Here is a 14,641-nt window from a genome sequence, read left to right on the forward strand (position 1 = left end):
TGGGCCTTGGGCCAAATTGGGCTGCGGACTCCCTTCTCTCTTTCTCTCTTCTCTTTAACTTCTCTGAAAAAACAGAAAACGACAAAGAAGGAAAAGAGAGAAAGGAAGCAAAGAGTGGACAAGAATTTGGGCATGGGGATTACTTTCCCGGACTCGCAAAAAATAGGCTCGATCCAGAAAATAAAAGTGGCATGATTGAAAGATCTGGATTCAAATCCATTTGAATTTAATTCAAATGGTTTGAGTAAGTTCATGGTTTTGGAGATTCCAAAAATGTTTGGAATTTTTGTGGAGATCGGGAAAGCGATGAAAGAAATTATGGGCAAAGTTCGGGGACCAAACTTGAAGCGAGAAAAGGCATGTGATTATTTGCAAGTGTGTTATGGGTGATTCCAAATTATTGGAATATAATTTATATAGCTCCCTAAAATATTGGGAGAATATGTTTTAAAGAGTAATCACCATAGTGAATATCCCTCGATTTAAATGGACCGAAGATCCATGCAATTTATTTAGTTGAGTTGCAAAAGATTTATGAGATGATGGCATGATGACATGATGCAACGCAAAAATAAAAGGGCGGCACAAATGAAACACACGGCGAAACCCGGAACATATGGAAGTCTTCTCGAGCATCGGTCTCGGGTGTCACAGTCGGCTTATCACCAGTGGGGATAGAGTCCTCCGCGACTCTGGTAGCTTCATGTTACGCCGAGTCCTCCACATGGGTCTTCGTATAACACATCTCGGTCCAACCTATATGTGGTGCAGGATGGAACTGACCCATGAGTCTTCATGTTGACCCACCACAACTAGAAATGATGTGCCCACCACACCACACACGCAATCGGCCACTAAGAAAATAAGCATATACAATACTACAACGGTATCTAGCTCACGATACATCTCCATATTTTGTTGATGACACTGACGGACTTTGCATTTGATGCGTGCTCCGTATTTTGTTGAAGACACTTATGGTCATTGTATTTGAAGCGAAAGCACGATATGGTCACTGGACTTCAGAATAAGCTCATCACGGTCACCACATACATTTTGTCGTGCTAACCAACATGTGGTTGGATGGTTAGAGGACAGTGGTTTCTCGAGCCCACCAAGGTTAAAGTCCCGGTGCTCGCATTTATCTTGTGTTAACTTCAGTATTTTCCGGCGATGTACGTTCATGTTGGGGAACGTTGCAGAAAACAAAAAATTTTGCTACGGTTTCACCAAGATCCATCTATGAGTTCATCTAGCAACGAGTGATTGGATTGCATCTACATACCTTTGTAGATCACGCGCGGAAGCATTCAAAGAACGGGGATGAGGAAGGCGTACTCGACGTGATCCAAATCACCGGAGATCCTAGCGCCGAACGGACGGCACCTCCGTGTTCAACACACATACGGTCAGCGTGACGTCTCCTTCTTCTTGATCCAGCAAGGGGGGAGGAGAGGTTGAGGAAGATGGCTCCATCAGCAGCACGGCGGCGTGGTGGTGATGGAGCTGCAGTACTCCGGCAGGGCTTCGCCAAGCTCTATGGAGGAGGAGGAGGTGTTGGAGAGGGAGAGGGAGGCACCAAAGGCGTGGTATGAGAGGCCCTCCTTCCCCCACTATATATAGGGAGTCCAAGGGGGGCGCCGGCCCTAGGAGATCCAATCTCCTAGGGGGGTGCGGCCAAGGGAGGAATCCCTCCTCCCCAAGGCACCTAGGAGGTGCCTTCCCCCTTTGGGACTCTTCCCTTCCTTGAACCCTAGGCGCATGGGCCTCTTGGGGCTGGTGCCCTTGGCCCATATAGGCCAAGGCGCACCCCCTACAGCCCATGTGGCCCCCGGGGGCAGGTGGCCCCACCCGGTGGACCCCCGGGACCCTTCCGGTGGTCCCGGTACAATACCGGTGACCCCGAAACTTGTCCCGATGGCCGAAATTGCACTTCCTATATATAATTCTTTACCTCTGGACCATTCCGGAACTCCTCGTGACGTCCGGGATCTCATCCGGTACTCCGAACAACATTCGGGTTACTGCATATACATATTCCTACAACCCTAGCGTCACCGAACCTTAAGTGTGTAGACCCTACGGGTTCGGGAGACATGTAGACATGACCAAGATCGTTCTCCGGTCAATAACCAACAGCGGGATCTGGATACCCATGTTGGCTCCCACATGCTCCTCGATGATCTCATCGGATGAACCACGATGTCGAGGATTCAAGCAACCCCGTATACAATTCCCTTTGCCAATCGGTATGTTACTTGCCCGAGATTCGATCGTCGGTATCCCAATACCTCGTTCAATCTCGTTACCGGCAAGTCACTTTACTCGTACCGTAATGCATGATCCCGTGACCAGACACTTGGTCACTTTGAGCTCATTATGATGATGCATTACCGAGTGGGCCCAGTGATACCTCTCCGTCATACGGAGTGACAAATCCCAGTCTTGATCCGTGTCAACCCAACAGACACTTTCGGAGATACCCGTAGTATACCTTTATAGTCACCCAGTTACGTTGTGATGTTTGGCACACCCAAAGCACTCCTACGGTATCCGGGAGTTACACGATCTCATGGTCTAAGGAAAAGATACTTGACATTGGGAAAACTCTAGCAAACGAACTATACGATCTTATGCTATGTTTAGGATTGGGTCTTGTCCATCACATCATTCTCCTAATGATGTGATCTCGTTATCAATGACATCCAATGTCCATAGTCAGGAAACCATGACTATCTGTTGATCAACGAGCTAGTCAACTAGAGGCTTACTAGGGACATGTTGGTGTCTATTATTCACACATGTATTACGATTTCCGGATAACACAATTATAGCATGAATAAAGACAATTATCATGAACAAGGAAATATAATAATAATGCTTTTATTATTGCCTCTAGGGCATATTTCCAACAGTTCAGTGGGAGGAGATGTTCCACTCGACTACGAGGCACCTATGGTGACTTCGTAAAATCTCAAGATCATATATGCTGTCCCACTCTCTCAAAGGTGCTCATAGGGGTAGGGTTCGCGTGTGTGCGCTTATGGCGGTGAGTGCTTGCACGTATATATGAGCCCTTGCGTCTGTACCGTGTTAAACAAATACATATCATGATTATATGGTACCTGGCTCACCCATACAACTCCGTATTTTGTTGATGACACAATCAATTGACCAGTCAAACGTTCCATGCGGCACAACTAGTGTTGCACCATCGGGGCGCGTAACCGTGGGGCCCACCTGTCAGCCCGTATATGATAGAAAGAAATGGTAGTTTGAGTCTGTACTATGTTAATAAAACAGGAGTACATTTTAGGGTGACCATACGGTCACTGGCTCACCATACAGCTCCGTAATTTGTTGATAACACGATCAATTGACCAGTCAAACGGTCCACATTCAGCAGTGCACATTACCATAGGGCCCACCCATCAGCGCGTATATGAAGGACAGAAATGGTAATAAATTAGTGGTCGGTGCGTATTCAAAGTCGTGAGACCTCTGGTTGGCAGTCACCGGCGGTTGGGGGGCGTTCATTGGGCGGTGGGGTGGGGATCCCCGGAGAAAAAGCTCGGCGGCGGGGGGGGGGGGCTAGAGGGGTGGCCGGTGTGGCGGCGGACCGGCGGTGGGGAGTGGTTTCAGGGAGGGCGGGCCGGCCGCGGGTGGCGGGGGCTGGCGGTTCGGCCGGTGGTGGCTGGCGGCTCAGGGGGTGGAGTTTGATGATAAACTGGAGGCCCTTGATTTCGTATCCAACGGCTGGAAAATCTAATGACCAGAGATGAAAAAGTCAGTCGACTGACGTGTAGCCTCACCCCGCACGTACACATGCACGCACGCAAGACACGCACGCATGTAGGCGTGCAACACTGACACGTACACACGCACGCATGCTGGCGTGCAACACTAACACGAACACATGCACTCACGAACACACGCACGTACGCACCCATGCATGCAACACTGAAACGTAGCAACACTGACACGTACACACGCACGCATGCTGGCGTGCAACACTGACATGAACACATGCACTCACGAACACACGCACGTACGCACCCATGCATGCAACACTGAAACGTACCCTTGCACGCACGCAACACTCGCACGCCTGCATGCACACATCACATGACGCAAGACACACGTTCAATCTATATGTGCATGCACCCTTTGTTAAGGACATGGATTGTTACGTGTATTAATCAATCTTATCTGTGATAAGCAGAACATTGATGTTTGCAGCGGTCTTTATGAATCACAATGTATCGAACGGGCTATCAACATAGTAGGCTTATCTACATGCACTACACCACAACACTACTTTCCCAACATACAGATTGGTTGGGAAAATAGCTTCCGCTGACAAACAGTCAGTTGGGAAAGACTATTGCCGACCGACAAGGTCTACTAGGGAAAGTCCAGACGGGAAAGCCTTTTCCCGACCGACATATCTTTCCCGACCGACTATTGGACGGCTAAAGGAAACATTACCGACCAACTTTCTGTTGGTCCTGGCACGAACCTTTCCCGACCGATTTTCTCTTACAAACCTTTCCCGACCGACTGTTTGACGGCAAAATCTTTGCCGGCCAACTTTTCGTTGGCCCTGCCATGAACCTTTCCCGACCAACAATCTGATGGTATTATCTTTGCCAACCAACTTTCTGTTGGCCCTAGCATGAACCTTTCCCAACCAACAGTAGGACAGTGCTTCCTTTTGTCGACGACGATTCATCTGCAATTTGCCAATGGTATTTGGCATATTGTATTATCAAAACAAATATCAATCATATTACATATCTCATCATTATCTATCAAGTTACAATAACTTGCATGTAATCTCAAATATTAAACCAGAACCAAACAAAAATAACACTAATGATTCTCATAATAGAAGTAACTAAATAAGAGGAAACATTTGTCTGGGTGACCGATACACCCGATAGGTTTATAAAATGATAGATACATGTCCGACGATTCAATGCTTGCTCTTACACAAGATATCCTTTACAAAATGGTAGCTACAAGAAGCATTGGTTTTCCTCCATTACAGAAGATATCTAGTTGATGCAAACTGACAGCTTCGTGGTTCTTTCATATTCCTCTTGTCTTCCCTACACAACCTGACAACATCGTGGAAAGACAAAAAAGCATACACTTAATATACATGCAAGCTGATGAAATTTCCCTACTACCTGTTCAACTTGAGAGTAAAGAGCATCAGGCATGAAACATAGAAACAACATTAATATATAGCCAGCTAACTTTGAGGTGAATAGGTTTGATTTGCATGACTGTAAACTGGGATCCTTACAGAAGTGTAAAACTAAGAAAAACCAAAGTCGATCAGGAGACACGACCCCAAGTTTTGAGAAATAATTTGATGCTTGAACCATTTCATGACTATCTTCACATGATTTATATTACAGGGCGAAAAAAATGTTGTGCACTGACGATTTATGTTACGGTGCGAAACTGAAAATAATTCATGTCGAGGTGCATAACAGGGAACATAAACAAATGTTGTAGCTGTAGCTATGTCGACTTCTACACTCATCTAGTTATAACTACAGGAAGCTAAGTACTAGCAGCCTTTCGACAATGATGAAGAAGAAAAGATATATTCTCATGTTTTCTTATCGATAATGAAATAAACAAATGTTGTCTTTCCACCACCATCAGAGATCTGCAAGAGAGAAAGAATACGAGACATAAAAAGCGAAGGGAAGTCCAGTTCACTACAGGTTTCACATGCATCTGTCATCTGTTGATGTTTGACTTTCTGTAAGAGAATAACATGGAGTGTGGTTTAAGAGGCGTAATTGAAACTGTAATTTTTATTTCTTGAACACAAGAAAGCTATGAGTTGATGTAACTTGTTTTTCTAGGGAACTACTATCATATAGCTAAGTATTAGAGATACACCTTACTTGTGTTTTCTATCCATGTGAGAAGTACAATATATCAGTAGTTTTCTTTGTTTACTCTTTAGTAGTGGCCATAAATTGAATGGTACTGAAAGGGATGTTGCGATCTTCCTCGTGGCTGCAATAGATACATGGACACAAAGAACATAATGCTATGTTCCTGTTGGCAGCAATAGATACATTGGGGATATTACAGTTTGCAGAACCATGGTATATATTTGGACCAAGCACCTCAAAGTATTTTCAAAACTGCAGTTTTTTTCTTCAGAAATTACGCTAAAAAAATACGTTGCATCCAAACTGGGCCTAAATGAACACAGGGAAGCAACTATTACCAAATAAGTAGTAGCAAGGATTACATGATAAACTTATAGAATCTTCTTTCACTTTGAGCTAGGATTCCTTGATAAATTCCATGATGACCAGATTACATAATGGACTCTTCATGCACTTTTAGCTAGCTAGGGAGCACCAAGAAGAAGCTCTTGTACAGTACCAAGTGGTCATGATAACAGCTGGGTCACATAAATAGTGAATCACAACATAAATACCTTAGTGGCGGGATGAGGAAGATACCCATGGCTTGTAGGGTTTCATCTACCAAAGTGAACATGAATTAGTATGACGCATCAAACAATTTGAGCCAAGTAGACAAAACACATATTGTTGGTGATTACCTTGCTAGATGGCCATGCAATGGACCTTGTGACAACATCAAACTCTACGTGACAATTTATACAAAATCGTTTTTTGTGGAGACACAAAATATTATTTGATTGCATCAGATAAAAAAAATTATTTTTGATCCGTGACCGATGAATCTGCTCTCTAAATAGAAACAATCAAGCTTGGTCAGCTGATTAAACAATCCATATCACTCTGCGGTCTAACAAAAGTAAATTGGATATGCAAGTGACGGACTAAGGAGTGAAGAGATACTTTTTTTTGTGGGGTGAAGAGATACATTCTACACGTACTAATAAAATTCTTCGATGAATATCCTTAAGGAAAAAGCTAATGCTATTCTTTGAGAAAAATAAAGAACCTTGCAAGAGGAATATACACAGTCATGCCAAAATATGTATTACTACATAGATAAGGCGATATTCAGTAGGTGAGGTTATCTTTTATTTTAGAAAAACACAGAAACATTTTTATTGTCTTACACATTAGTTGGACGACATTATATTGCATAATGCACTGAAATAATAATGAGGGGGCTATACTAGACATTAATGTTGGGTATTACATTTTCCTCAGATGTTTCTTGAAAATTGTGGTTAAGAGACTGAGACCAATATATAGTTAGGCATGACATATGTGGACCACAATATGATTTTCAGTTATAGATAATAAAACAAATTTACTCCAGTATACTAACATTAACTCATGATATAGATACATGCTACAATTGTTTTCTTCTTTTGACAAATGAGTTTCCACATTCTGTATTTTTACCATAATATTTTATGTGATTTTTCAAGTCCACCTTCCCACACCAACATCCTAATGCTAATTTAGGTATGAAAACACACAGGAAATCGAGCCGAACAAATGTGCAGCCACTAGACTATAGACCAGATGACACCTGCAAGGCTGACTGTCTCCCAATGTGGTGCTTGATCAGAAGTTATTTCTATTGGCGTAAGTGTCGGCTCGGTATAAAGGGAACCAAGATGAAGCTTTACAAGCTAAAGGGATGTCAAGCCAATGATTTGGCAGTGGAGAAGACTATGGAAGAATAGAAAGAGAGGAAGGTGGCCGGATGAGATAATTTACCTACCCATAAGAAATTAGATGGCATGCCGGTTGCACGCGGTTTAGAGGCCAGGTGCCGAAGCATCACGACCTCTTCCATGACAGACATGTACCACACCTTTTAGACGGTTACAAAACCCTTAAATGATGAATATTTCTGGTTACATTGTTTAAAGTAGAACTTTAATTTTAAAGTCTCAAAAGTGGAATATCCTTTTCAGCACCACATCAGCAATATTCTAAAACGATGATAGGAAGTTTCACCTAAAATATCATAGTAATTTGTAATATCTATCATGAGCATTCAAATAAGTACTTTCAACTTAGTGCACAATAAAAAAAACAATAATCTAGCCACGCAAATGCGCAGGTGACCCTGCTAGTTCTTTTTGGTCATAGCACTGTAAGACTATAATAAAAAAAGTAAGGAGATTTATGATGGCTAGATATGTTTACAACAACACTGCCTACTGTTTTGTTATCTTATACTCCCTCCGTCCCAAAATAAGTGTCTCAACTTTGTACTAACTCTAGTACAAAGTTGTACCAAAGTTGAGACATAAATTTTCGGACGGAGGGAGCACATTGTTTGTGTTTCGAGAATGATTACATGCATATGTGTTTATTTATGTCCAGAACAGAGTCTGCTGCAGTGATATACTACTGTTTTGGTATGTGGATGGAATACTACAGTTTTGATTCAGCATATGTGTTTATTTATGTCGTACTTCTCTGTAGTTTATACTCTACCGCTTTCAGTTGTTCCTCCGTAACCCCACCATCTTTAGCTTTTCCGCTTGCGCTTGCCATTTTCCATCCTGCAAAAGACACACTATATGAGTACATCGCTGAAAATAGAAAATATTAGTGGATCAAACACAAGACTTATGAGGCACTACATCAAGAAAATCATATACTGCTCCAGAGTATCTTTTGTATGCATCATAATCAGTCTACACAATGTTAGTTTCTAGGTTAATTTTGGTTGTAGTTGCTTGCAGGGAAACATGACAACAATAAACCTGTCTATATGTCTATATGCTACCATGATTCAAGATGAGCTTGATTCAGGCCATTATGGGACAGGTCCCTTTCTTTGAGAGGCAGGAAGCAAGAACAATGCAGCGGGAGTTCTGCATTGTGATTCCACGGTTCTTGACTTCTTTCCCCCGGCTGGATGTGGTTCTCCAGCAAAGTGGTGTACACTAAAATGAAGTGAAACAAGGAAAGCAAGACAGCCATGTCGCAAGGCTGTCTATGTTTGGCTTGAGCAATCTTACAAGCAAGGAAGAACTATTGTTGTATTGTTTTTCGTGGGCGGCATGAAGAAGAATGTAGTAAGAAAGTAAAGTATGAAGAAGATTTCAGTAAGAAAAATTAATTGAGTATTTGGGCAGTTGGATGGCGGTATGCTGACACGCCATTGTCGTGAACTCAGCCAAGAAATGTGATGAGCTGGAGTGGCACACACACTAGAAACACATCCATTTACCGAAAAAGGCTTGTACTGCACAGAAGCTTCGCTTTAGAGAGAACCAAGTTATTTTCACAATTTTTTACAAAGAAGCTGCAGGCTACCAACAGAACTCAGTACTGTAATAAAAAATAAATCTAACATAAATCGATTTTCATCTAACATAAGTCAGTACTATAAAAATATATTAAATCTACATCAACAACACCAATAGAATACTGACGGGGCAAATAACAGTCTTCTACCCATAATCCACGGTGAGATCCTTCACTCCCAGTTCATCTCTTAACAAACTTTGTAATACAAAATTGATGCGGCAAAAAAAACTAGACGCGAAGATAGAGGAATGTATGGAGGGAGGAGTTGTACCTCAGCCGCTTCGCTGCCCTTGCCCAGCCAAAGACAGAGAGGGATGCCCTTGACCAGGCGCACGCTGCCCTGATCCAAATCTGCCGCTGCGTGTATCTTCGTGAGCTGGACGGTGGAGATGGTCAGGCCAGGCCAGGGATGTTGGAGAGAGGTGGCCAACCAGAGAGAGAGCACGAGGGTGTGGGACCGGCGGCGGAGAGAGGCAGGACGGAGTTAGTTTGTGCTGTAGGGACAGGGCGGCGTGGGGCGATGCTATAGAGGAAGGGCGCGTGGGGCAGCGGCGGGATTGACCGCCGGATGGCGGTAGCCGCTGGCGGTAGTCGGGCGTGGGGCGCCGGCGTGCGTGGGGAACAGCATGAGAGATCTAGGGATTTCGTGGGTGGGGAACGAATGGAGCGTGGGACGGCGGAATCCTTGTGATTTTGAGGGGGAAAACTTCGCGGGCTGGGCCGGTTTGGCGCTAATTTTTCTGGCTATTGGCATAGGAGGGCCACTTTAGCGTCTTACTGTTGGTCGGGTTTATTTGCCGACGAGGAAAGTATCGTTTTCCCCCTCAAATCCTGTCTGATGGACCGATTTCCCCTCAAAGTCTAAAACTGGATCAATCAGCCCCTAAACTCTCCAAAACCGGATCAATTCTCCCCCATGGTGGTTTTGCACCAGATTTAGGTGGTTTTGACTAGTCTCCTTGCTGACTCGACAGTGCTGACTTGGCAGATTTCAGGTGTTTTCATCGATTGGGGGAGCCGGTCGACCAATCAGCCCCCAATTCAGGTGATTTCGGTCCATGTGCATCAACCAACCTCCCTGTGCCTGGACGACGACGCCCAACCTTGCCGCGACGGCGTCAAGCACGCCGGCGACGTCTGCCGACGCCGCCATGGCGTCCGCCGACGCCGCAATGGCGTCCGCCATGCCGCCGGCCTCCACGCCACCCGATGGTGACTCAACCGCCCCCTTTCTTTCCCGTCGAAGTCATCTACTGCATGATCTTAGTTTAGGAGAAATCAGAGCTGTGCTTAGAAGTCATCTACTGCACCCAATTTTGCTGCCATGGCAGGCAGATGGTGGAGGTGTAGGGTAGATCATAGGAAGATTGTTTTTATGGGTAGGTCCTGAGCTATGTAATGAGGTAAAGGTTGTTTTTTTGGGCAGGTCTTGGTGATGAGGTAGCAGATGAAGAAGAAATAAGTTATGTGTCACTACATTATTTTGGAAAATTTGAGACAGTGGATGGATTGCTTGTATACAACGGAGGTCTGATGATTACTTTTCCGTTCGATAGGAAAAGCCTAAAGTTTGAGCTTTTGTTGTCTTATGCTGAGGACATGTATCATGTACAAAGAGGACATTGTAGGGGGGATTATAGTTACAAGATGCACTGGCTTGTTCCAGGGAAAAAACTGAGTGAGGGTTTGCAATTTATTTTTGATGATTCAAGTGTGGAGAAGATGGGGAATGCAACACCTATTGGGTCATGTGTAGAGATCTATGTGGAGGAAGTGCAGTTGTGTGAAGAAGCAGTAAAGCAGTTGCAAAACAGAGTAGATGATGTGCCTGTGGTAGATGATGTGCCTGTGGTAGTTTCAGAAACATATTCCAAGCATAAAGGTAGCAGATTTGCATTGGTAAATGTGGATGCTATGGAGACAAACATGGTCAATGAGATATTTTTATCAAATGTAGCAGCTTTAGCAGAACAAAGAGCAGAGCCAGAAGTTGTTGTAGGTGTGAAAAGGACAGCTGCTGAGGAAGAAAATTTGAGGACAATAAGTGAGGCTAATGACTTTCTTACTACATTTGAGAGTCCAGTGAAGATTAAGAAAAGTAGAGCAAGTAGAGTTGCAGCTAAAAGAAGAAAAGTACCTCTTGCAGCTCCAGTTTCAGCAACTACATCTTCAGGTGCAGCTCAAGGTGCATGTGCTCCTCCTCCAACTCCAGGTGCAGCCCAAGGTGCATCTTCTTCATGTCCAGGTGCATCTTCTTCAGCTCCATTAGGAAATATAGCAAAATCTGCAAAGACCAAAGCAGTAGCAGGTACACCACAGAGAGGAACAATGCCACAATTTACTCAAAGACAGAACCCAGCAGCTACTTCTGAATTTGAGTATACATCTACAGATCATGTTGAAAATGGAACAAGTGCTAATGAAGTATTACATGAAAATGAAAAAGGAGAAGAAGGGGATGATGAAAGTGACATTGACTACCAGCCTTTGTCAGAGCACAGTTCTGCTGAAGAATCAGAGGCAGAGAAATTAAGGAGATTAGCAAGGGAAATTAGGAGGCAGAAGAGAGCAAAGAAATTAGGGGATGCTGTGGGGCCTGTCATCAAAGATAATAATGTGATTGAAGGATTGTCTGGTGATGAGAAGCTGGATGGCATAGAAGATGATGTTGTGTCATCAGATGATGACTGCTCTTTTGATGAGGAAAGTGATGGTGAGGGGGCCACACAGCTAGTGAGAAGGAAAAGTGAATGGAGAAAATATGACAGCAAATCAGAAATTCCTACATTTGAGATAGGAATGGTTTTTAGAGGAAGACATCAGATGAAGAAAGCTCTAATAAAATATGGCATTAAGAAACATGTGCATATTGCTTTCACAAAGGATGAAAATCATAAAGTAGGTGCAAAGTGTACTTGGCCTGGCTGCAACTGGATGATCTATGCTTCTAAAACTACTAGAAATAAGTGGCTACAGGTGTCTACCTTTGTAGATGAGCACCATTGCATTCCAAGAAGAGATAACAAACTGGTCACATCAACTGTTATTGCTACAAAATATGGCAGGCTTATAAGAGCAAATCCAAATTGGAAGTTAGAAGATTTGAGGAAAACTGTACTTGAGGACTTATTTGCTGATGTGACAGTTGCACAGTGCAAGAAGGCAAAGAGAATGGTCATGCAGAAACTATTGCATTCCACTGAAGGAGAGTACTCAAAATTATTTAATTATCAGTTAGAGCTGCTGAGAACTAATCCTGGAAGCACAGTTGCAGTGAAGTTGGACCATAATGAAAAGGATGGGTCATATGTATTTCAAAGGTTTTGCATGTGTTTTGATGCCTTGAAGAAAGTTTTCTTGGCAGGTTGTAGAAAAGTTATTGGCCTTGATGGTTGTTTTTTCAAAGGTGCTTGCTATGGACAGATGTTGTGTGCTATAGGAAAAGATGCAAATAACCAGATGTATCCTATTGCTTGGGCTGTTGTGGAGAAAGAAAATTATGAGTCATGGTTCTGGTTTCTTGCCAAAATAAACCAGGACTTGAAAATAAGCAATCAAGGAGATGGATATGTATTTATGTCAGATCAACAAAAGGGACTTATAGGGGCAATGGAGGACATTTTTCCTAAAGCTGAGCATAGAATGTGTGCAAGACACATATATGCTAATTGGAAGAAAAAACACCCAGACCATGATCTTCAGAAAAGGTTTTGGAGATGTGCAAAATCACCAAACAAAGTGATTTTCAACTACAACAGGTCCAGGCTAGCACAATTTACTATTGAGGGTGCAAAAGATATGATGAACACTGATCCAGTACATTGGATTAGGGCCTACATGAAGCTGGGGTCTAATTGTGATTCAGTTGATAACAACATGTGTGAATCTTTCAACAACTACATCCTGTTAGCTAGGTACCTTGCTATTGTCTCAATGCTTGAGTGGATCAGGTGCAAAATTATGGTGAGGGTACAAGAAAATAGAGGGAAGTCAGTTAACTGGAAAGGAACTATATGTCCCAACATTTTCAAAAAACTGAAGCAAAACATAAGGAGATCAGGTTTCTGCCATGTGCTGTGGAATGGGAAAGATGGATTTGAAGTGCAAGAGCATGAGAAATTCAAATTTACTGTTAACTTGCAGCTCTGGACTTGCTCATGTAGATATTGGCAGCTGTCAGGTTTACCCTGCTGCCATGCCATTAGTGCTATCTATAAAACAGGACAGAAAATTGATGATTATATTGCTCCTTACTACTCCATAGAAGTGTACAACAAGATATATGATCATTGCTTACAACCTTTGGAGGGAGAGGAGAGTTGGCCTATTTCAACAAATCCAAAGCCACAACCACCTAGTCACATTAGCTTGCCTGGAAGGCCTAAAACAGAAAGAAGGAGAGAGGAAGGAGAAAAACCTAAGGGTACTAAGATGAGCAAAGTAGGTGGCAAGATCACTTGTAGTTCTTGCAAAAGGCAAGGACATAATAGATCAAGCTGTAAGAACAATGATGCAGCTAAACATCATGGAAATGCTCATTTGGTCAGAGAAGCTGCAAAACAAAAGAAGCAAGACAAAGAGGCTTTTGATGCTCTTCAGACTCAGAAAGCTGTGCTTGAAAAGCAGGTTAAGATGACACTTGTTAGTACTAATGAAAAATTGGTTGCTTTTTGTTTCTACTAATGAAAACTTGGTTGCTTTTTTGTTTATACTAATGAAAACTTGTTTGCAGGCTGCTGATATAAAAGGCAAGGCAATGGCTGTGCAACCTAGGCCAAAGAAGTTGGAAGTTAGAAGAAAACCAGGAACCCTGAGGATCAATGAACCTACATCTCAACAAAGCTCACAGCCAAGCTCTTAACAGAGCTCACAACCAAGCTGTCAACCTAGAGTTCCACAACATTGTGTGTTCAACCTTGCTGCATACAAGGAGGCACTAAATGCTAAGAAAGGGCCATCCATTTGATTACAAAATTTGTGATACTGTGCTAAATTTGTGCCACACTTGTCCTAAATTTCTGCTTCTGTTAATTTGAGGCACAATTTCTGCTACTATAATTTTTTGGATTAAAACAAAGAGGACAACAGAGTTGAAAACATTTATGCTTGAACATCTTCAGTACATTTGATCACTGCATTCGTTCAGTACTTAACTAGAAACTCTGACAGTGCATACATAACTGCATTTCTCCAGTACCTAACATACAAACTTAACATGGAAACTTAACTGCATTTCTCCAGTCCTAACTACAAACTTAACTGCATTTCTCAGTGCATAATGAACTAGAAACTTAACTTCTCTGTCTTCACTTCTACATGTCCTTCATCTTCTTGATGCGGTCGGAGTGGCGAATGCCGACGCGGATGTAAGTCTCCGCCTCGATTGG

At 43.0% G+C, this 14,641-nt stretch overlaps 1 protein-coding gene across 1 annotated transcript; it reads left to right on the top strand.

The window, feature by feature from the left end:
- The first annotated feature begins 10,405 nt into the window (after nucleotides 1-10,405).
- On the top strand, nucleotides 10,406-14,144 carry LOC147990920 (uncharacterized). The gene is made up of 3 exons (XM_087538453.1): nucleotides 10,406-10,466; nucleotides 10,681-13,303; nucleotides 14,090-14,144. Exons 1-3 carry the CDS (start codon nucleotides 10,406-10,408, stop codon nucleotides 14,142-14,144), a joined length of 2,739 nt encoding a protein of 912 aa, XP_087394579.1.
- Nucleotides 14,145-14,641: the final 497 nt, after the last annotated feature.

The sequence above is a fragment of the Triticum urartu genome, chromosome 1A (genome assembly GCF_056163025.1).
Source record: "Triticum urartu cultivar PI428250 chromosome 1A, HENAU_Tu73, whole genome shotgun sequence".
Classification (NCBI taxonomy): Eukaryota; Viridiplantae; Streptophyta; class Magnoliopsida; order Poales; family Poaceae; genus Triticum; species Triticum urartu.